The 22,919-nt window shown below is 37.5% G+C and overlaps 1 protein-coding gene across 5 annotated transcripts in view; it reads left to right on the top strand.

Annotated features, from left to right (window-relative positions):
• Window positions 1–22,919, top strand: part of LOC109105329 (zinc finger protein 385B-like) — a 117,327-nt gene that overhangs the window by 60,179 nt on the left and 34,229 nt on the right. The window contains exon 1 of one of the 5 annotated variants that reach the window (XM_042764198.1): window positions 1,019–1,152. The exons of 3 other annotated variants lie outside the window; for them this stretch is intronic. In XM_042764198.1, coding sequence (XP_042620132.1) covers window positions 1,131–1,152 — 22 coding nt within the window. In that variant the 5' untranslated portion in view covers window positions 1,019–1,130. Of the gene's footprint in view, window positions 1–1,018; window positions 1,153–2,391; window positions 2,904–22,919 lie in introns of those variants that run through there. One more of the 5 variants, XM_042764199.1, reaches the window with a different exon arrangement.

The following is a 22,919-nucleotide window of genomic DNA, read 5'->3' as shown; positions in this document are numbered from 1 at the left end:
AACTGAAAAAAATAAATAATTAAGTAATAATAATAAAGTAAAAAGTAAAACCTAATAAAAATAACAAAAGCACATAAAATAACTAAAACTTAAAACTGAAAAAATAAGCTAGTTCAAATTATAAATAAATTCTATAATTGCATATAAATAATACAAAAAAATATACTGTATTCTTTCATGCTTAACACTTTTTTTTTTTTTAACCAATAGTGTGAGTTTGGGGTGACCAGTGGAAGGACTTCCTTAAAGTGATAGACCCAAAAAATTTAATCTTGTCATCTATTATTTACTCATGTCCTTTCAATCCCATAAGACTTTGGATAATCTTTGAAACCCAAATTAAGGTATTTTAACTGAACTTAAAAGAGGTTTCAATCTCATCACTGAAAGTCCAGGTTACCAAATAAGATCCAAAAAGGTCCAAAAAAAAAGGCATAAAATAAATTCACACAAATCAAGACCCCTCGATTCAAATGGATTTGTTTTACGAAGTCTTTATGGATCTTCTAAGTTTTGGTTACCTGGATTTTCAATGGAGCGACAGAAACCAGAGGGCTCCATTAAAAATATTTCGAAGATTAACCAAAGTCTTGTGGGTTTGGAATGACGTGTAGCATAAAAATGACAGAATTTTCATTTCAGTAAACTATCCCTTTTAAGTCATTTATTTTCGGGCCAGAAGCAAACCTCACACTGTGCGACACTCGGAATTCAAGACTGCATTGTATTGTCAATGGAAAGAATCCTTGATATGCTTCCTATATTTATAGTTCCCCCTTAGCTTTGCATGTTGTTGTAAACAGAGAAAGGTTAGAGTAGATTGTGGAACGTAATGGAGGCAGTCTGCTAAGTGATCAGCGCTTGTCTATCCAGCACTGAAACCAGAGAAGGAGACAAACTTTCAGTTGCTGAAATGCTGCAAACAGATGCCGCTGTCCCTGTCCCTGTAAATCACATCAGCACCTCCGGGGGGGAGGGTGTAATAACCCATCATAACCTCCTAGGGTCCGCGGGCACCAACTGGACGCTGGAACATTTGTCGTGATGATCAGGACAGCGGTGTTGGGAGAAGTGCGAAGCATTGTTGTGCAAACCGTTGTTCTCCGAAATGGATTTCTGCTGAAAAGGCGATGGAAATTGCTGCTGTGACAGGTTTGTCAGCTCATTGTAACTCTTATGGACTCTGCAACCTAATATAAGACACTAAAATAATACTTCTGGTATGTCCAAGTGGACAGCGATTACGAGTTTCCATTCAGGTCGAATGTGTAGGTCGCAAACCAGATCTAGGCACTTCAAAAACAAGGTTGTGTGGAAGTAGGATTGGTTGAATGTAATCTCATTTTGCCATTTCCTCCGCTGCAACCCTTGCCTGTGTCTCTGTCTCTCCTTTGTAAGCCCTTGGATTTACATGCCATGAACCGTTGTATTCATGAATGTGAGGTCTTTGTACTCATCGCGAGCCAGAAGAGTAACTTGATCCCAAGATAATTCTGTTTAAGTTCTTTCAAAATGTTCCCTAGGAAACCTGATACCAGATGAAGGGCTTTGAGACCTGAAAAAAGCCCAGTCACAGATGTCTCACCCCCAGATTTACTCCTCCTCTCCACCTGTGTATTTATTTAAACATGTTTAGAGCGATTCCTTCATGAAGTCACTGTGTGGTCGGATGTTTTCTCTGAGAGTGGATCTGCTTTTGTTATTGATCATGGCATATTTGCACAATGAGGACTGCTATGACAGAGTCATATTAGGATTTCTCTGCAAATGCGGCATATCGCTGCAGCTCAGTCACGATTTAATTTTGTTTTCATTGTAGGTGCTGTCATTTATCTCGGTGGCTGACGTGTGATTCTGTCCAGAGGTTTCTGTTGTTTAGTTGTATTTACTGTGTCTGTACTTTGTCAAGGTTGCTGGTTTTCTTTTGGACACAGAGAACAGGTGTTCTGCCACATTATGTCTTTAAAGGATCGGATAGCACATATTTATATAAGTACTGTACTGATCTGAGATATCAATAAACCACAGACTTTATATATTTAGCATTTTTAGCAGTCTTTTTTTTTTTGCTAAGTAGTGTAAATGTATATATTACTGATTAAAAGTTTAGAGACAGTGTTTTTTATTTATTTTTTTATTTTTTATTTTTTAAAGAAATTAATACAAGTCAGCTATGTGAAATTAAGTTGATCAAAAGTGACAGTGAAGACTTATTGTAGAACAGCAGTCTACTCATGTTAATGTATTGAAAATGAGATTTTTAATGATATATACAATAGAAACCTGATGGTGAAACAGGATTTCTTTTGCCATGCACATTGGATATTTCTCGATTTATTAGTGCACCCCACACCTTACTTTCATAAGGGATATTTTGCTTAATATTTGATCCATTCTTAACTGGAGCCTCTATAGCACTCACTCTCCAACGCTGACTCTTTCTACATCATCTGAGTGACGAGTCTGTGTTCCAGCGTTCACAAAGTGAGACTGGGGTTGCACCTGATTTACGATATCCAGATTCCTACGAGCTGAATCACAGCCAGGTGTGCGATTTTCCAAAGCAGATCGGCCAAAACCCTGTCTGATCAGCTGCTCTGCTGATTTTACACAGCATCTCGTGCCACATCCAGAGCGCAGCGACCCAGATTTTCCATTTTTCTTCACGCTCAGAGGGACTGTGGGAGCCGCATCTGCTGACTACGTCTCTGGACAGACTCTCTCTCTCTCTCTCTCTCTCTCTCTCTCTCTCTCTCTCTCTCCCCGCTTCGTCTCAGCTAAGAGCAGCACGCGTTCAGAGTGTATTCTCTCTCTGTCAGCGCTGTACTGCACGAGTGCTTCACCACTGAGCTTGACCGGCACAAAAACACTCACCAGCTGCACCTAAACAGCCATGCTCTTAGGTGAGTACAGTTTATGACATCGTTTCATCTGCATGCTTCTTTTCCTGTGCAGCACAGTGGTAAACATCTGAAAGAATGTGTCAGAACGGACCTGCCTTCAAACCAGATATGTAGTTGAGAGTGGCTTGAGATTTATTCTGTTTCGTTTGCTGTTTGTTTGGCAGGGGAACTGAGCTTTGAAATACAACTGTGCTCTGGATTTATGTAAGAGATCCTGTCAGCACCATTATTTTGTTTATGTGGGTTAAGTTTGTGCCATCACTAATACAGCGCGACATCTTAGGCTGACGTTAACTTCTCTAAACAGACTGACTGTATCCTTATTGCAGTAAAGACAATTGATAGTTCATTTAAAGATCAGACATTTGATATTGTAATACCTGACGGCTTACAGTATGTCCAGATGTATAGTTTTGTAATAATTTGTTAAATTGTTGGCTTTCTGACACACTTGATTTTCATGCTTAACATATTTGATCCAGAATTGTTTCACGTCATACTCACAACCTAGCCGCTCTGAACGTGTGCTGATCACCCTCGTAGTGTGACATTGCGGCTTACATGCTCAACCACCAACGTGTGGGTGTTCATGAGGGATTGGGCTTCTTCAAAAGCTCATTGATACGAGCACGATGGAAAGCCTCTCCGAGGAGCGCCTCATTCGATGAAGTACTAATGCAGTGACACATTTCAGAGAAGGTCGCTGTGCGGCTGTCTGCCAGTCTCCCGAAGCCCCCCGTGGAGAAGACCTGGAGGGCTCAGTCTTTTGCCAGAACTTCAGCAGTTTCGTTAAGCTTGCAGCTCCATTGCACTAATGGAGTGACTAAAAGAAACGAGTTCAGTGCAGAGTTTTGCATTTAATATTCAAATACTTTTTTATGCCCCATTTTAATGTGCAGAGACTGTAAGTAAGCCATTTATGGGGTGATTTGACCGAAAAGAGAAAACACTGTGGCTCTGTGGCTGTATCAAAACATTATGCTGTTTAATTATCCAGACATAGCATGGCATGAGTTTGGGACGAGACGATCTGTTGAATTAGGGAAGACTGTGTGTGCTCATGGAAACCTGTTTGAAAACAAAATCAGTTTTATTGGGTGGCATTAGTGACACAGAAATAACATAATTTATAGTTTGACAGAATGTCAGTTAACACCAAAAAAATCATTGTGACTCCTTTTTTTCCCCCCAAACAACTGATGAACATTTTGTTTTGTTTTATTTTATTTTTTTATTTTATTATATTTTATTTTGTTTTAACCTGTAATTTAATTATTTAATTTAATTTGTCAAAAAAAGAAAGAAAATAATACATTTCATATTTTATTTCCCCTGTGGTATTTATTTATTTATTTATTGTTTTCTCTCTTTCAAACAAGTGCATCATGTTCTTTGCACAGTGTGGAGGTGTAGTACATGACTTCTGATCTCATCAGTTGCTCAATACAGAATACTAATCGAAAACTGGTTTAGTTTTTCATCCAGGAATGTTCACCCACTACTACCATTTTTAGAAGTGTTTATGCCCACACAGGTATATTCAAACATTCATAACATTCCATATACCAAAAATAATGTTTCAAAGCAGATTCTACATCATTTGATATCAGAAAATAATGTCTCTCATTGAGGAGGCATTTGCATAATCAGGTTTCTTAAATTGGTGTATATGCGATTAAATATTTAAGCACTGTATTTGAGCATCATCCCCTGTGAGCAAAAGAGGTTTTGTTGATCTAGGAAGAAGCAAGAAGCGTGCTCTCTCTTTCTCTCTCTCCTCTCTCTCTCTCTCTCTCTCTCCTCTCTCTCGCTCTCTCTCTCTCACCGTTTCCTCTTTCTGTCAGAGGAATCTGATAGTTGAGTGTTGAAAGAGGGAATGCTCTTTGGCTTGCTATACTTGACTTCATGAGACAGATTAGACCATCTTAATTATGATTCCCTCCAGTCCTGTTGTGCTGCCCTGTTGGCCAGTTGCGCAATTGTTATATCTTAAAGGGGGCATAACACACAGAGTCTCATGTTGAGTACCCAAACTTGAGTACCTATAGAGTAGCACTGGATCCTTCATATTTCCAAAAAGTCTTTAGTTTGATCATATTTATAAAAGAAAGACACAGCTTTACGATTCTCTCCAGAAAAAGCCGAGCTCCTGGATGCACGCTGTGGGCGGAGCTAAAGAGTGATGCGCACTTGAGCGCTGAACGCTAACATAAAAGACACTTGATGGCGTTTCACTTACCATCTACCATCTACAGTTCTGAATCATGACCGGGATCTTTTATAGCTGGGACTGCTCCATCTTTCAGTATCAAACAATGTGCAAATCCAGTGTTGAACTGGGCCTTGTTTATAAAACGTTTGTTAACAAACACACTTGTGGAACTCTGTTGCTGCCCCGGAAAAACAAACTGTATCCACTGTTTACGTAATGCTGGGTTCTTTAGGAAGCAGAACAAAGTTATCTTTCTCTTACAACCAAAAACACACTTCTTTGGAGACGTTCTTCCCATAGACTGTATAAAAACATGGTCGTAGTGTCCATGACCTCACCCGTAGACTCCTGAAGAGCGTTTTTGAAGCTCAAAGTGTGCAGAGTGGGCCGTCGCCATCTTGGCAGCGTGTCACCGCGCAACTCTCCCGGATAATCGAAAATGGGCAAAAAGGCAGGAGCTGGTTGCTGAAGCCACACCCACCTAGCGCAAGGGCATTGTCAGCAGCGGCTATCCACCTGTCACTCAAGTGGCCACACCCTTAATTATGCAGAACTTTAAGGCTTAATATAATTTAAACGGATGAGTTCTAAAAAAATTCACCCCCCTCACAGTTGTCATGAAGGGCAAAATTAGCTATATAGACCAAAAGCATTTTTTGAACCAGGCTGTAAACATGTTTTTTTCTGCTGTAAAGTTGGGTATTTTAACATGGGGAGTCTATGGGACCGATTCCCTTTTGCGGCCAGTCGATGAATTGCAGTTTGAGTAACTTCCTTGTTGGCTTCACGAGAGAGAGCGGGAGGTTACCACTCGGTTCTACCCTAGCAAGTACCGTGCAGCACTGCCACCGGATGAAGCTCGTTGATGGGCGCGATCTGCTCTCGCTCTGGTCGATGCTTGCACGGGTGCATTTTTCCGGGAGAAATGCCCATATAAGGAGTTCCACCCTCGTCTACGTCATGAAGAGGCACGATTGAAAAAAAACTCTGAAAAAATACTCCGTCATGTCTAAATTATTTTTTGAAACTTTGTCCATGCTTAGCATGAGAATCCAACTCCTTAACAGTGTAAACAACTCTGAATGCAACTCTGAATCCCCCCAACCCTTAAATAAAACTTAAATTCAAAATGGTCATAGAATGCTGACTCATGAGTATGTTGCATAAAGAAAGTAAAAAGGCAGATGCATTGATTTTTTTTAATCGCTTATCAAGTTTGGGGTCTGTAAGGTTTTTGAAAGAAGTCTGTTATTCTTACCAAGGATGCATTTATTTGAATCTACATTAAAACAGTAATATTGTGAAATATTATTGCAATTTAAAAGAACTGTTCTCTATTTTAATATATGTTCAAATGTAATTTATTCCTGTGCTGGCAAAGCTAATTTCTCAGCATCATTACTCCAGTCACACAGTCACACAATACCCCACACACAACAATAAAATACTCATATTCTCCTCAAAAAAAAAAAAATAAAAAAAATATATATTTTATTATTTTTGTGGATTCTGTAATATGTGTTTTTCAGTATTATTTGATGAATAGAAAGTTCTAAAGAACAGCATTTATTTGAAATAGATATTTTCGTACCACTGTGAAAGTCTTTACTGTAGGCCAATTTAATGTGTCCTTGCTGAATAAAAGTATTAAGGTTTAAATATTAAATGTATTTTTGCTTCACCCCTGAAATGACTTTTTCTGTGATGTCACCAAACTCCTTTACTTCAAACATCTGACTCCATTCTGGTTTGTATCACCCACTTTTAACAATACCACCAATTTTTGAGTCCCACTGTACATTTAGTATAGAAGCAAAATTCCTATTCTAAACACATATGGCTTTTTTTTTCTTCTGTGAAGATATTTGAATTATTTTTGGACCTTAAAATGAAAGCCAGTGGGGTACAATGTTGTTTGGACCCTGAACATATCATAATTTGTGTTCCACGTAAGAAAGTAAGTCATACAGATTTAGAACGACATAAGGGTAAGTGAATAGTGACAGAATCTTCATTTGTGGGTGGACTCTTCCTTTAAGCTCAGATCTATCAATATGCAAAGTGAGTGAGACTCTGAGGTCCATTGTTTTAAAATATTTCCAGATCATTAAAGGAAATAAGTTTGCAGGTACCAAGTGTCTTGTGTTGCTATGGTAGACTGCACTGATATGCATGACAATTACCCTGGTCACCATTTGTGCACCTGGTCTCTTATCTGTAATTAGAGTCGAAGCGCTCTTCCACGCTTCACTGCGAAGTAATCGTAATTGCAAACATTTGTTATAGCAAACAACACTGTCAGCAGTAACAGTGATAAATCTACAGGACTCTCATATTGACCTTAGGTTAATACAGCCGCCGTTTTGGTTTTAATTGACGCAAAAGCGTAACTCCTGCCCAGGAGGAATGGCACGGCAGACGTACATAGCGAATGTGTCAGCCGTAGCTTTGAGCGATGCAATAATCCCCTTGATAGGATTTGATTTGCATGTACTTCTATGCTTCTCACTGCACTGAATATTAATGCCCAATATGGTTTGATAAAGTAAAATCAGAGAATACTCTGGGGAGAGAGAGAGAGAAGTCACTTGGAGCATAGGCCCACGCAGCGCGGGAGCAAACCTACCGGGGCCGACGCAAGGTACGTTTCGAACCAGCCCTTGGGGTTTTGGAGTGGCGTGCCAAGTTGCCAACGCTCAGAGCTGGCTTTTAGAAGGCATTTGAGATTCTTTGATAAAAACAACACCCAAAGCACATTAACATGGGTGGCCAGAGGGGGCATTTGGTCTGTCTGTCTGTCTATGTGTCTGTCTGCTCAAGGGATGTTGTTACTAAAGAGAGAGATGTTGTTACTTGGAAACAAGCGTAAGGGACAGAGTTTGGGTTCGAGCGTGACAAGGGGTTCTCCTGTTCCTGCTGTTCCTTAGTCTCCATGGAAACCACAGAGCTGAAACAACAAGTATTGCCACTGGTAAAATCACTAGTAATTTGCACAGCAAGAGAGTTGCGTTTGGATACGAGCATGTTGGTTGCAGCAAAGCCGAGTGTACTCTTAAGAGAGTGATATTTACGTTTCTGTTTTTGACAGTTCTTTTGTTAAAAGCAAAATGCTTATGCAGAGCCACATGAAAAGCACAAATGTGTCATTTGATCCTGGCCGGCTGATGCTTTTATTCGAAAATCAGGTGAACACGTACAGCCCTAATTGTATCACTTGCACTTTACGGGAGGTTCGTTAATGCAGATCTGTTTCCAACAGGGGGACTTGTCGCTCCGCTCGCTGAATGTGACAGGGTTTGTTCTTAGTGTGAATAATGAAACATGCTCCCCGAGTCGTGTGCCAGTGATCCAGTGGCAGCCCGGTTTAATGATCTTGTTATTGTTCTTTGCATAACAGATGTTGGTGACTTAACGATTGTTTGCGTTTTGTGATCTCCCACTTTTCCGAACATTACAGTCTCGTAAATCTCTGTGTTTGTCTTGCGCTGCATCTATTTGCACTTTTTGTGAGCTTTTAATTATCGTTGCTTCTTGCTAAGCCAGACATTACCATTTTTGTTATTCATGCTTAGGGTTAGCAGTTTTTTGGTGGTTTCATTGAGTAGCTCGTCCAATATGGAATGATTCCATAGCTTTTTGCTGCAGTCATGCTGGGTTTTTAAATCACATGGGGTACAAAGTTATCTTTTAAGTTTGTGTGTTCTGTTGTTGCTTAGATCCTCTTTTGTTCAAATAAATGTCTTTTGTTTTGTTTGTTTTTTAATTCACAGATCAGCTTTGGTATCAAGCGGAAGCTGAAACTGGTGTACAACTTATGCATGTGAATGAATGGAAGTGAATGGAGTGCGATCTTGTGTGACCGTAGCCTTAAAATTTAAACTGATAGTTCCAGTCCTTGTTTCTGATTGGATGAGCCGCATTCAAAGCCCTTGTAAAATATATATTAAATAAAATATTATTTAATGAAGTATGAGCGACACCTGTTGCTGTTATGTTTGTCTTTCACCTCTAATTTTGAGACCACACTCTTCATAAAAGAAAGTCTTCTCATCAGTAGGGTTGCAAAAAGGTGGAAAATTTCCAGTAAATGTAGAAAATTTTGGAAACTTTCCAGGATTTTTTTGGAATATTCCAGGGATTTTTTGGAAAGTTTCCGGAAATTTACCAAAAATTTTCCACCCCTTTGCAACCCTACTAATGAGGGAGAAACGTTGATGTGCACAATTGAGTGTGGAAGCCCACAGTTTCTGAAGTATAGAGGGAATCTTATTTAAAAGTTTTCTGTTTCAGGTACAGTACTGTAAGTTCATTGAGTTCATAAGATGAGGAATGTTAAAAGAACAATCTATTACCATTCACTATGACTTTCAGGGACTCTTTTTCTAGTGGAAGGTTGATTATTTAATGATTAAACTTTAAAAAGTAACATACCGATACATATATGTTGCCTTTAATATATGTGTTTTGTGGTAACCGTTTTATAAGCCCCAAGAAGCTGTGGTTTACAGTGAATTTAGAATGACTAATGGGCGTTGTTTGGCCTGACGCAAAACAGCACTTTAGCAAGACCTAAAACCACTTTTGTTTTTTAGTACGCTAAAACCATTTTGAACACTTCAACAAAACCTTTACAACCACCCAAAACACCCTATTAACTGCCTAACAACCACCTAGAACACCACATAGCATTGCTCTAAAACGTTCAGAACACTTTAGCGACCCCCTGGAAAAGCTTTAGCAATCACACAGAACACCCTAGCAACTGTGTTAAACACCACTAAGAGCATCTTAGCAATAGTATCAAACAACTAGAAGACTCTTTGCAAGGCAAAAACACTCACGTTTTCTTTTGGAAGTGGAAATATTTAGTTTGATTTTACTCTTCCCTTTTCTTCATCCCAGCTTTTAACAGTTTACTGTGATACTGAATGTTTTTATCTAGATACAGTTTTCAGAAAACGCCTAGGGAAACTAGTAATCATATTATTGACAAGCTGCCAACATGTCAGGCAATTTTTGGCTGAAGTGTTGTAGTTGAATAACTGGACACAGTCTACTTTCTTTCTTTCTTTCTTTCTTTCTTTCTTTCTTTCTTTCTTTCTTTCTTTCTTTCTATCTTTCTTTCTTTCTTCTGGTGGTTTTGCTTTGGTATATTTGATATTGGTGGTATTTCTTTCATGCTGTTTTCCGCCAACATTACGTCTCTGATGCATGTCTCTCAGTGAGCTGGACACAAATTTAGCTGTGGCCCCATTGCTGGCACGTCTCAGTGTGGTAAGTTCACAGGTGCCCAGAAAGCAGGTGATGGATCTCTTGAACATTCCCATAGCATTGTCTCCCAGTCATTATCCTCCCGAGAACCTCTAATCCTTCTGTCAACATGAGAGTATATTACACCAAACGATCCATCCGCGGACACTCCTGCACTTCATTCTGACGGTGAGGGTCTGACAGCTGTGGATTTTTGCGGTGGGATGCATTGCATCTTCTCAGGATCCAGACACAAGATTCCCTTTGATTCCACCCTCATCTTCCTCCACCTCTTCTGTCTTCTTCCAGCCTTTATCGCTTGTTCCATCCGCCATCTCTTGCAGGTGGATTGAGTCAATCTCGGTGAGTACATATATAGAGTAAAATAAGAGTAAAAGATTCACCACCCACTATTCCACAGGGTGATTGAGAAAGCGAGGGTAACCTTTCTCAGTATAGCTGAAATGCATCTTCTCATTTGCACTTTCACTCATGGACCTCGCTTCTATTTGCACACTCACTTTTAGTAAGTATGTCTGCCCCCTTTCAGGAGAACAAACACCACTCTTCTTCTCTCACGCTTACACCTGAGGGAGGGGGCGAAGCTTTACCATCATCTCCCACAAAATGTGTTCCAGAACAATCTGTAGCGGTCTGGTTCTTGTGTGTATTACTCAAAAGGCAGAATTTGAGATAAGTAAACCCATTTTATTGTGAAGTACTGTTTGAGTGCACTAAACAGATGGTAGACAGCAGCGACGCTTTGAGAATGGAATGATGTGTTTTGTAACATTGTCTTTGTGTTCATTCAACTAAAGTCAGAGACATTTTTATTCCAAATATGCAAAGACAGATGTGACTTTGCAGGCAAGGTCCCATTGTACAGTACAGTACTGTTCTGGAAGTAACAACCCTCAGAACTCAAGGGGGCGATAGAGTCACCTTTAAATGTGTGTGTTAAAAATCCAAGGAATTCTTCTGTATTTGGATTTTAATGAGACACGTATTCGAAGAGGACTCTATTGATGGTAATCGGTAACAGTTGTGCTGCTTAATATTTTTGTGTAAATCATTATACTTTTTTCAGGATTTTTGGATGATTAGAAAGTTCAAAAGAACAGCATTAATTTGTAATAAATAAATAAAATAAGTTAATAGTTGTAAGAATGTAAAAAGTCTTGACTGCCACTTTTGACCAGTTAACTATGGTAGGTCGTTTCCACCATGAGATGGATGGATGGATGGATGGATGGATGGATGGATGGATGGATGGATGGATGGATGGATGGATAGATAGATAGATAGATAGATAGATAGATAGATAGATAGATAGATAGATAGATAGATAGATAGATAGATAGATACCGTAGATAGATAGATAGATAGATAGATAGATAGATAGATAGACTGTGCAGCGTGAGAATGCTCCGTTGTAACCTGTGGATGGTCTTGTAATTCCAAGCTGTTCATTGCATTACCTGGCGATTTCTGGGAATCTAATCATTCCCTAATCATTCCCTGTAGCACAAGGACACACACTCATTGTGATTTCAAATGTGATTTAATTTACCCCGTTGTCAGTAGATTTTTATTAGAAGCCACACCAACTTCATTTTCACAAATTGTGTTTAAAAGCACAGACTGTTCCTGTTCTTTCTCGCTCTGATGTGGACCTGAAGCACTGGCTTGTAAATCTGCATTTATATTGAATTTAGGACATTATTAGATTTGCCTGAAATAGTGCTGGCTTTGAATGCATCGTCTACATGTGAACGGCTCCACTGAAAAAACACACTGGAGCAGCTGTGTCGCATTAAGTAGTTTCATCCGACTGCAGTCACTATGCCGTCTAAAGAGACGGTCTCATTATACCTGCATCTAGCTGTGATGGACAGCCTATATCACCCTTTGTGGCATCTAGTCTGACAGAGAACGTGCCAGAATTATGCCTTCTGTTTACTTTTCAGCACCACTCATGATCTATGACTAAATAAAAAGCCATGTAAGCTGGCTAATAGTTGGTCTATTTCAGTATCATATCCATTTACACTAGACAGTCAGTCAATGCTAAGCCCAGACTTATTAAATCCAAAAATATGTTTTGATGTCAACATGATCCCATTTACTTTTTTCTTTGTCGCCCTATTGCAGCTCTGTCACAATATGAATTTATCTCACAAATCTAATCTCACTTTCTCACAGTGTGACTGTATATATCACAGCTGTAACTTTGTCACACACTTGCAACTTTATGTACACAATGTGACTTTATATCTCAAAATTGTGCCCTTAATGTGTCTGTGTTGTATTACAAAGTGCTTTTATATCTCACAATTCTAACTTTGTATGCTGCAATATGACTAGTCTTCATTGTCACATGATCTTTCAGAAATCATTCTAATAGGCTGATTTGGTGCTTAAGAAACATTCCTTATAATTATCAATGTTGAAAACAATTGTGCTGTGTGTGTGTGTGTGTGTGTGTGTGTGTGTGTGTGTGTGTGTGTGTGTGTGTGTGTGTGTGTGTGTGTGTGTGTGACTTAGTAGTTAGTGCACATGCTTTGACACATTGAGCTCTGGTGCACATGCAGGCAATGCAGGCTTAAATCTGACTTGCAGCATTTCTTGATCTTTCCACTCTCCATAAAAGTGCACCATGTTTGTGTGTGATTTCAGTGCATCTTAATGATTCAAACCTGATAATTACTACACCCAGTTATAAAACAGAAGACTCTTTTTGCATCAGTGTGCAGTTTTTCAGGAAGTAAATAATTAATTTAGGCAGTTTTTTCAGTGAAGTGTTCTAACACATACGATAATTCTCTTTTAATCTAATTACTATGAAAGAGCATTTTTAGACACTCTGTGTTGTGAGTGCACCAGCTAGTTTGTAAACATGTAAACTTGGTGTGTGGGTGGTGGATCGAGAGCTGAATGCTGCTGTTATAATAGCACTGCATCTATGCTCTTATGGTTAATTTCAGTACATTTCACATGGTGATTTTTCTGTTGCTCTTCTACACTCTCTTCTGCATGGCTTCGTATCAGCTGAAGCTAATATCATTGACCTGCTGTCGTCTTACTAATGAATATCTTTGTGATGGAAGGAAGTTACTTGCCCTTAACAGACATTTCCTATCCAAAGTGACTTACGGTGCACTAATTACATGGACAGTCCTTCTGGAGGAACCGAGGGTTAAGTGCTGTCCTCAAAAGCCTCATTGATGAATCATTAGGACAGTGTGTCGCCTTACTTGAACCTGAAACTTTGATGTTAGCAAGCCTGATCATAATTTAATGCTAACTGAAATAATGTGTTTGTCCTAAATGGATATGCATAAAAATTTTAATGTTTAAAAAAAAAAGTATTAATGTTGCAAAGTTCTTCAGTTATGAAGTGAATACAATTTCTAGCTCTAGAGCAGCTCTAAAAAAGACTATAGTGTCATAAAACAGCTCAATGTTTTAGTTTAATGTTGATTCTGTTTAGTTAAGTAACACTGTGAATGTTAAGTAATTCTGTGAAGTCAGTTCTGTGTTGATACAGTTTAATAACAGTGTGGAATTTTGCGGTGTTCATCAGAACGAATTAAATGAATTCAACTCAGCTATAAAGCAGCTCTACAGAAGACAGTTGTCATTCTCCAGCTCAATTTAGTTCAAGTTTTGTTCTTATCCAATACAGTTAGTGCAGTCAAATGAATAATATTTCTAAAATTTAGAACTGTTTTTAAACCCTAACGAAGCAAGCCAAAGGCAACAGTGGCAAGGAACCCAAAGTCTGTCAGGTGACAGTAATGGAGAAGAAACATCTTGATAGAAACCAGGCAACTTTGGCACCAGTGCATGTAAAGTAGCAGAAGTTTCTGTTACAAATTATTAAAGGAATAGTTCACCCAAAAATGAAAACCTCATTATTTTATGTTGTTCCAAACCCATAGGGTTTATGTTTTTCTGTGAAACACAAAAAAAAGAGGTGCTAGGCTGATCTTTTCCATACAATGAAAGTGAACTTGGACTGTCAAGCTCCAAAAAGTACGAAAAAAGCTCTATAAAAGTATATCATAAAAGTGTGGCTTGTGCACTATAATCCAAGGCTTCTGAAGTTATATGACTATTTTTTTTTCTTTTTTTTTTGTGAGAAACAGACTGAAATTTTAACTGTAAATCCACATTGCTCTCAAATGTCATTTGCATTCAATTCAGAAACCCCCAACTGCATCACAAATGGTCCAATGATGCTTGTAATATAGTGCCTAAGTCGTATGGACCACTTTTATATCTATGCTCTTTTACTGAATGGAAAAGAACTGCTTTGAAATTTGTAACGCTATGGTTGAAATAAAGTCATACATGAGGCTGGATAAGTGATGACAGCATTTTCATTTCTGTCTGAACTACTCCTTTAAACAGCAGAAGCAAACCACCGTTGAGTTTAATCATGCACCTGCTCGCAGATATTCTAAACACTGTAGATCACAGAGACAGTCTGCTGTTGGGCTGAATTATTTTCTTTCCTTGGAGATCTCCTTTATACGAGCAGAATCAAATTCAGGTGTGTGGATTCGGCTGCGCTCTCAGAGAATAGCTGCAGCAATGAATGTTCATCGTTTATGGCAAGGATGAAGAAGCCCCTCTATAACGGGCCTGATGTGTGCTCATTTAATCCCAAACATTTTCCTTTGTTGGCGAAGGAAATTGTCCTCAAACTGTCAGCAATGAATGTTTCTGCGATTCGGAGTGTTCTGCTGTTGTTTAATTCTGCAAGCTGCATCTCAACACAGCCTTTTTTCAGTTTCCTGTTCAGTGGGTTTCTACGCTTCCAATAGTAACAGCCAGAAAAAATATGAAGTCATAACCACAGTATCTGTTTTCCCCTGTACAAAAGCTTAAGAAACATTACCCCAGTCTCATACCGTACACCCTTTGGAAAGCCCTTTTTTAGGAATTCGCAATGAAATCATTGTCTGAGGGCAATTTAAAAAGGAAAAGTCACTCTCAGTTTGGATTGGAACGCCATCAAAATTTGGGAGGGCTTAATTCACTCAAAGTACTGGTCTTGCTTGTTTCTCCAGCTAGATCTGAAAAGCTTCACCTCCACCCTCATTTACTGTACTCTACTGTAATTACATAAATTCAGCTGTTATTTTGTCTTGTGGTTGTAAATATCAAGGCAGTACTATGTGAAAATACAAATGCAATGTTTATGATCTCTGGAAACGCCCTTGCTGTAGTGTTTACTGAAGTGCAAAGATGTGGTTTTTCATTGGTTTGGTTTAGATTAGGTTTCAAATGACATGTGAGCCGGTGCAGGTCCAATATGATTTCTTTTTGCCGCTCATTTGTTGCACCAGGTGGCTAGAGACCTGCAGGGTGCAAGCGAGTGACCATCTCCCTCGCTCTCTCTATCTCTCTTTCTCAGCTTGGTTTCTTGCTTCCAGTACAAGGATTAAACTGACTGGAAATCCCACCTGACACAGATGCACTCCCCTCCTGAGGAGACCCCCTTCCCTGAAACCTACCTCACCTTTTCCATTCCCGCCTGGGAGAGATGGTGCGAAAACCTAGACCTGACAAACAGTCTGGACTCAGAGACTACACAGTCTAGTGAATGAGTCATTCTTTTGAGTGAATCGGTTTGCAAAAAAAACATTCAGAATCATTTTTTCATGAATCATTTACGAATCACATTACTTTAAAATTTTACAAATAAAATGTACTGGAAATATGAACAGAAATTAATTACATTTTAAAATATATCACAATAGAAGACTTTAGTTTTAGATTTGTACTTATATTAAACAATATTGCAGTGTTTATTGTATTTTACCATACCAGCCCTTTTAAACTGTGATGTACACTAAACAATAAATTATTAAAACTAAAATTAATTTACATCTCTTACATCTGTTTGTATATTAATAAATAAATGACAAAAACAAAAAATTAATAATATTTCATAAATATATTTTTATGACATTTTTAATAAATATGTTTGCCATTTATTAATTTGCAAATCATACATTTTAGTTTGAATAATTTGTTTACTGTAGGCTACATCTTAAATCTTTTGTAAAAAAAAAAAAAAACGTAAAATTGTGAAATATTATTATAATGAAAAGATGAATGTTTTCTACTGTAATATATTGTAAAAAGTAATTAATTCCTGTGATGGCAAAAGGTCCTTTCATGAATAGAAATTTCATAAGATAATTTTAAACTTGATAAATTTAATGTATTCTAGCTGAATAAAAAAAAATAAAAAATACTTTTCATCAGTAGTATACATGCAAATTATGTTTGGGTTCTAAATTACTTTGTTTCTACAAGCTGAATTAGGTCTGCTGCAAACTGAACTATGAAATGTAAAATAACTTTATTGGCTTTATTAGAACATTTTAGACCATGCCAGGATGTCAGGGACCACATGATGATGTAAAAGAATCATTAAATAATTTGTATTACGAATTATTGTAATAAACTGTGATTTTGCATCTGAGGCACACAGAAAGATACCCAAACATAGACTTTTGACTCCAAAAGATCTGCTTGATTCCATGCGTTGTTCCAAAGCGTTACAATTCAGTCCCTGTGATTAATGGAGAGTGAATTTTTGGCAGTTGTTGTTCTGTATGCACTGAATTAATGTTAGGACTCTATTCAAGGACACGTATCCTCTGTTTTGTACTGCAGCCTTCTTTATGCTGTCACATGTCTCTGATTCATCAGAAGGTATTTGTATAGTGTTTCTTGCATTGTGTGCTTTGGAGGATACTTTGGATTTGGTTCACCAGTCAGTTAAAGGTGAAATATTCAAGATTTGTGTGTGGAAAACTTTTGGTAATCTTTTCATACATTTCTTCTTGAGTAAATCCTTTCTCTGTGAATAAATTTCTCTACGCTTTTCATGAAATTGTGACTTCACACGTTTTATAGATAGCTTGGAACTATCTTTAAAAAAAAAAAAATAAACTGTAGAAAATGCCTGTCAAACTCTTAAGAAGGCTACATTTGGAATGAAAAGTCTTTATTCGTGTGGTTTTCTTCCCTTATTTTTATCTCCCTGAGTGCCCCTGTGAGATAAGGTACATGCTGGCTAACCTTTGGGAAAAGAGCAGCCTCACACAGCACACCATTTGATTTGCCATTGTCAAATACAATCAGACGGAGAGACTCAGAATTGCGAAAGGGTGAAGGTGAGCCAAGGGGCTCTAGCCAGCTCTGCGGGAGGGTTTAACCTCTCACTAAATCAACACTGCAAATGTCACGGCATCTCATCCAACAAGGCAAAGTACTGATAAGCACTTCGGTCCTGACCTACGGTGGCCCAAAAGGATTTCAGACATTTAAGTCACACTTAAAACTGTACAAATGTCACTGCTTTAGATAACAAAATTGGAAAAAAGTATCTAAAAATTAACTAGGTTGTTTTAGACTTTGGAATAATCGATTTTTTTTTATTTATTTAAAAAAAAATTTTTTTGGAAGAATTCTCTCACACTCACATGAGATAAAGACTGTGACAAAGACAGTGATATTGAAGGTGCTGGTTCAGTCACTTGCTCTTAAAATACTCCATCATTTTGGTCATACAGATAAGAGTAATGCATCTTTCGAATCTGTAAAGCCTCTACGTTTATTTCTGTGCACTCACTATAACAACAAAACATTGTGCTTTTGTAAAATAAAATTATTATTAAAATATTAATGCAGTTTAATCTTACTATTTTTCCCTGACACATTCATCATCATTACTTCTGCTGGTGTGCTTTGGCAAGCTTTATGCGTGCACTTGAGTGCTTATTAGGCTATGTAGGCAATTGAAGGCTCATTAGCATAATTTAAATGGGTTATTAATAAACGTGCGATTAGTCGACTAATGCTTAAAATGAACAACTACTTGTCGACCAGAAAAATCTTTAGTCAAGGGCAGCCCTAATTTTAAAACATTTTTGAAAAAAGTCTTAGAAGAAAAAGTGCAAAAGAGCAGAAAAAACAGTAATGTTGTGTAATATAAATACATTTTAAAATAATATTGTTCTCTATATGCTGCTCAAGAAATTGAAATGTTTCTTACTGTTTTCAGCATTGATAGAAATTCAAATGAGCATTATTTTTTTTAAATAGAAATGTTTTGTAACATTATAATTAATGCATCCTTGCTGAAAAAAAAAGAACTAAAATATTTGATAATAATACAATATCTACAACATTCTGAACTTCGTAATTGGCTCAAGCTCAAACGTCAAACCTCATATGTTCTCAAACCATTAATCATACAGCTTTGTTCACATAGCTTAAATACAGACAATTCCAGGCCAGCAAGTTGCAGCTAAATGACAAATTAGCATTTTAGAAAGTATATAATAATTAATTGCAAAACACAATGCAATAATATGTGTTTGAAAATGATGAAAGAAATGTTTTCTAATGAACCTGAAGACTGCCTGGGGACACATTTTTAGCTTTGCTAACAAGCCATCAGGCGGGGGGCTAAAAACACTAGTAGGTCTTTGTGAGGTTGTTAAAAAACCCCTGTTGTTTACCTGGCTGAGTTAGTTCAGCTCCGGATTTTATGCTACAATTGATTCTAACCTTTACTAATGACATGCTGCTCACAAGCTTCGGTGGTGCAGCTGATTTTATTATTATTATTATTATTATTATTATTATTTAGCATTGCTAGGAGAAACTAACCTTGGAAACAGAGGACTGGTATGAGCATTGCAGTACCTGAATCAACAACTGAATGTGGTAGATGTTGGAGTGCTTTGTGTGAGTGTATAAGGCTCTTTAGCCTGTTGGTGACTGATTCGAGAGTGTTTGCTGATGTTTTCCCTTTTAAGGGGTTAATTACTATGTCAACAGAGCCAGATGCATAATAAACAGTGATTTTCTTTTTTTTTTTTTTTTAGCTTTCACCCCATTTTACCGTTTTTAAACCTCCAAATGAAAACATGCCCTATGTTCAGATTAAATTACTATCAGCATATGCAAACATCAAAGAGATTTAATCACATACTGATAAATAAAAAAAATATATACATAGTCTGAATGCACTGTAAGTCCCTTTGGATAAAAGCGTCTGCTAAATGCATAAATGTAATGTAAATGTAAAAAGGTAAATGAAGAGTTTCTTTTTCCTTCCATTATCAGGGTCAATGCAAATCCTGATATGGCCGGTTCAAATCACATCACCAGAAATCACATAAATTACACAGAACTCCACCTCTTCTCACAACATGTTCTCTTGCTGTCACCACCATTTCCCAGGTAACAGTCATCACTTTCATCTGGTTCATTCTCTGGATGCTGATGTGGTTTAAGAGATTTTAGGTCTCTGATAGACATGATGACTGTTGCTCTAAGAGAAACAAATTGAATATCACACCAGAAGCTCACTTTCGATTCATGTTCAGAGTCTATAATCTCCTTGAACAGAATAAACAGAATGAATGTGTTTGTCTTTTAGCCTCCAAAGAGTTTTAGGACATGTACTATGACAATAGCATAATGGTAGTTATTTATTTCCATAGCTATATGGCATGTCTATTTATTGTGTTATATTATCTCTTCATCCCTTTGTTTGCTTTGAGTCATAATGTCTTATATTAGTGGTGAGGATGTTTAGGATTAAGGGGTTGTTGATTCTTTCTGCAGGTTACATACAGTAGTTATGCCAATTGGTGGCGACCAATGACTGTTTATGAATGACTGATTAAATCATTCAATCAACTGATTCATTCAAATGCACATTCATTTGGGAATGAAACACGTGAATGTCTTTATGGCTGCATCCAAAATCACATATTTCCCAACTATATAGTAAGTGAAAAACAGTATGTGACAAAAGAAGCATGTCTGTATTCACAGCACTCATAAAAAGAGCATGCAAAAAGTACCTGGATGATCTACTACTTCCAGCGAGATTCTGAAGTGTGTATACGAAGGACATTTTACTATTACACTGGAGAGAATTTGTGAATGGCAGTGAAGCGATGCGACTGGTAGGTCACATGATAATGACAAAATGGTGAATTTACATCCAGACAGGGCTCGACATAGCGACTGTTTTTGTCGCATATGCTCCCAAAATGTAATATGTTTATATATTTGGGTACATTTGTGCACATAAAATATTGTGGAGCGACCTGTCTTAATTTCTCTGCTAAACGTTCGCGAATTACTACACAGTATGTGCCTGCTGTGAGCCGATACAGTGACCACTCCAACATTCTATCCAACGTTACATAACCAATTAATCTTCATCATTACATTCTTAACTTTAATGCGTATTTTAGATTGGTTATATTAGCCGTCAATCACTCCTTTTTGTTTGATTTCAGCCAGTCTCTGTTCTGGATTTGCACAAACTGCAATGAAATCATTTTACAAAATGTCATTTGTGTGGAAAAATTATGAAGTCTGTAAATGGCCATTAACACAGGCCAGAGACGCTGAAGACGGATTGCAAAGAAAAGAAAATACTGTAGCAGGCAGAACAAGCTCACTGATCACTATGCCCGAAATATAGAAAGAAAATACTAAATATTGAATTGGTAGTGGGGGGTTAAATTAATGTATTTATGAGGAGAACTGACTGTCTTGACTGAGAAAAGTTTAAATGCAGTGCAGCGCTGCTTTGTTTACAGTGGTAACCAAGGAAACACTCTATCTGCTGTTTCATAAGCGCCACCTGCTGTCAGAGAATGAATCTGCAGTTTCATTCAGATGGTCTGCTGTTTTTGTTTTGTGCAGATGTTTTATGTGGCATATTTTCTTAAAGTTAAAGTCAGACCTGTTTTTTATTCAGATTTTGAAATAATACATTCTAACTTAAATCTGAAACTGCTCATATATTCAGCATCTTTGTTTGGATCATGATTAAAATGCAGTGGTTGTCTATAATTTTAAATGGCTACAGATACAGAGTGCAATAGACCAAATAAACATCTTGTTCGTTTTAATTTCTGTTGTCTCTCACTTTAAAAAAAATAATATTTATAAAAATCGGCTATCAGAATCAGCTTACTCGCTTCTAAAACATTAGCAATCGGAATAAAGTTTGATGCATCACTAACAAGAAATGTGCTCCCTAACTCTCAAGTGCTCCAAATATTGAGAACAACAACGTCTGCTTTTTTGTTTGAATCACAAAAGTATGGTTTATTTTAAACTATGTATGTGTGTGTGTGTGTGTGTGTGTGTATATATATATATATATATATATATATATATATAGTAAGGTAATTGTGCCATTAACAGGATTTTACTGTAACATTTTTACAGTGCACACAATAAATCATCACTGACTCGTGCTGCTGTTTTCTCCCAATGCTCTGTATGCTCGGGTGTGCTTCATAGCACCTGTTCTGGCCAAACAATGCTCTTTGGCTGCAGAGTGCACAATGAAGAACAGTAATTACTGTGGCCACTTTCACACACACACTTTATCCTGTCATCAGTTTTAGTGATTGGCCCTAACAGTCTTCAAACCACTGGCATGTCTGCCCTGCAACACAGCTCTGTGTCTCTCTGTAATGGTCTTCTAGTATTGTTCCCAGCAATTTAGGCTGGCGCTTGAAGTAGAGTATAATAAATAGAGAGAAAAAGAGAAACTGAGAAATAGATTTACTTTGTTTTTAACTCTTTGATGCATGGCATCTATCACTTACTTCAGGGTTTAATGTTACATCCTATTCACCATGGATGATGACCTTTGACCCTTATCCATAATTCTGTGACTGTTGTCTTCATATGGTACAGTGGCAGTGTCCGAAATCACAGACTCTCTGAGTAGGTACTTCTTTTGAATAAGTAATTACTTTACGACCGTTAAATACTGTTTTTCGCCTACTATATAGTAAGGAAGTGTGTGATTTTGGATGCATCCTGTGAATTCGGGCATACTACTCTTCACATGCTTGTTTTCGCCTACTATAGAAGGGAATAATGTGATTTTGGATACAGTCTGTAAACGTATACAGAGCTTACTCTTCACATACTTGTGTATAGTAGGGAAGTATGTGATTTTGGATGCAGCCTCTGGATTCAGCCATATTCTTTTTTTCTCATATTGTTTTTCACATATAGTAGGGAATTAGGCAATTTCGGATACAGCCTCTGAATTTAGACATACTTCTCTTTTTACATACTGTTTTTCACCTTCTATATAGTATGGAAGTATGTGATTTTTTTGATGCAGCCTGTGATTTCGGACATGCTTCTGTTTTCACTTACTGTTTTTCACCTGCTGTATTGTAGGGAAGTATGTGATTTTGGATGCAGCCTATGATTTCCGACAAACTACTCTTTTGAAATACTGTTTTTCACCTACTAGAAGGGAAGTACGTGATTTTGGATTCAGCCTGTGAATTTGTACATACTCTACACATACTGTTTTCGCCTACTGGTATGCGATTTTGGATCTGTGTTTTTATTTTATGACAAAGAATTGGCTGACAAATGTGATAATGCACAAAGTACCTCTAAAATACTGTCTTTTTATTGCTGTGTCCAGATGTGTAACTCTCATAAAATGCATAATTTTGGCA

This window comes from Cyprinus carpio, chromosome A9, assembly GCF_018340385.1.
Source record: "Cyprinus carpio isolate SPL01 chromosome A9, ASM1834038v1, whole genome shotgun sequence".
Taxonomy (NCBI): Eukaryota; Metazoa; Chordata; class Actinopteri; order Cypriniformes; family Cyprinidae; genus Cyprinus; species Cyprinus carpio.
This window is presented reverse-complemented; position numbering and strand designations above follow the sequence as displayed.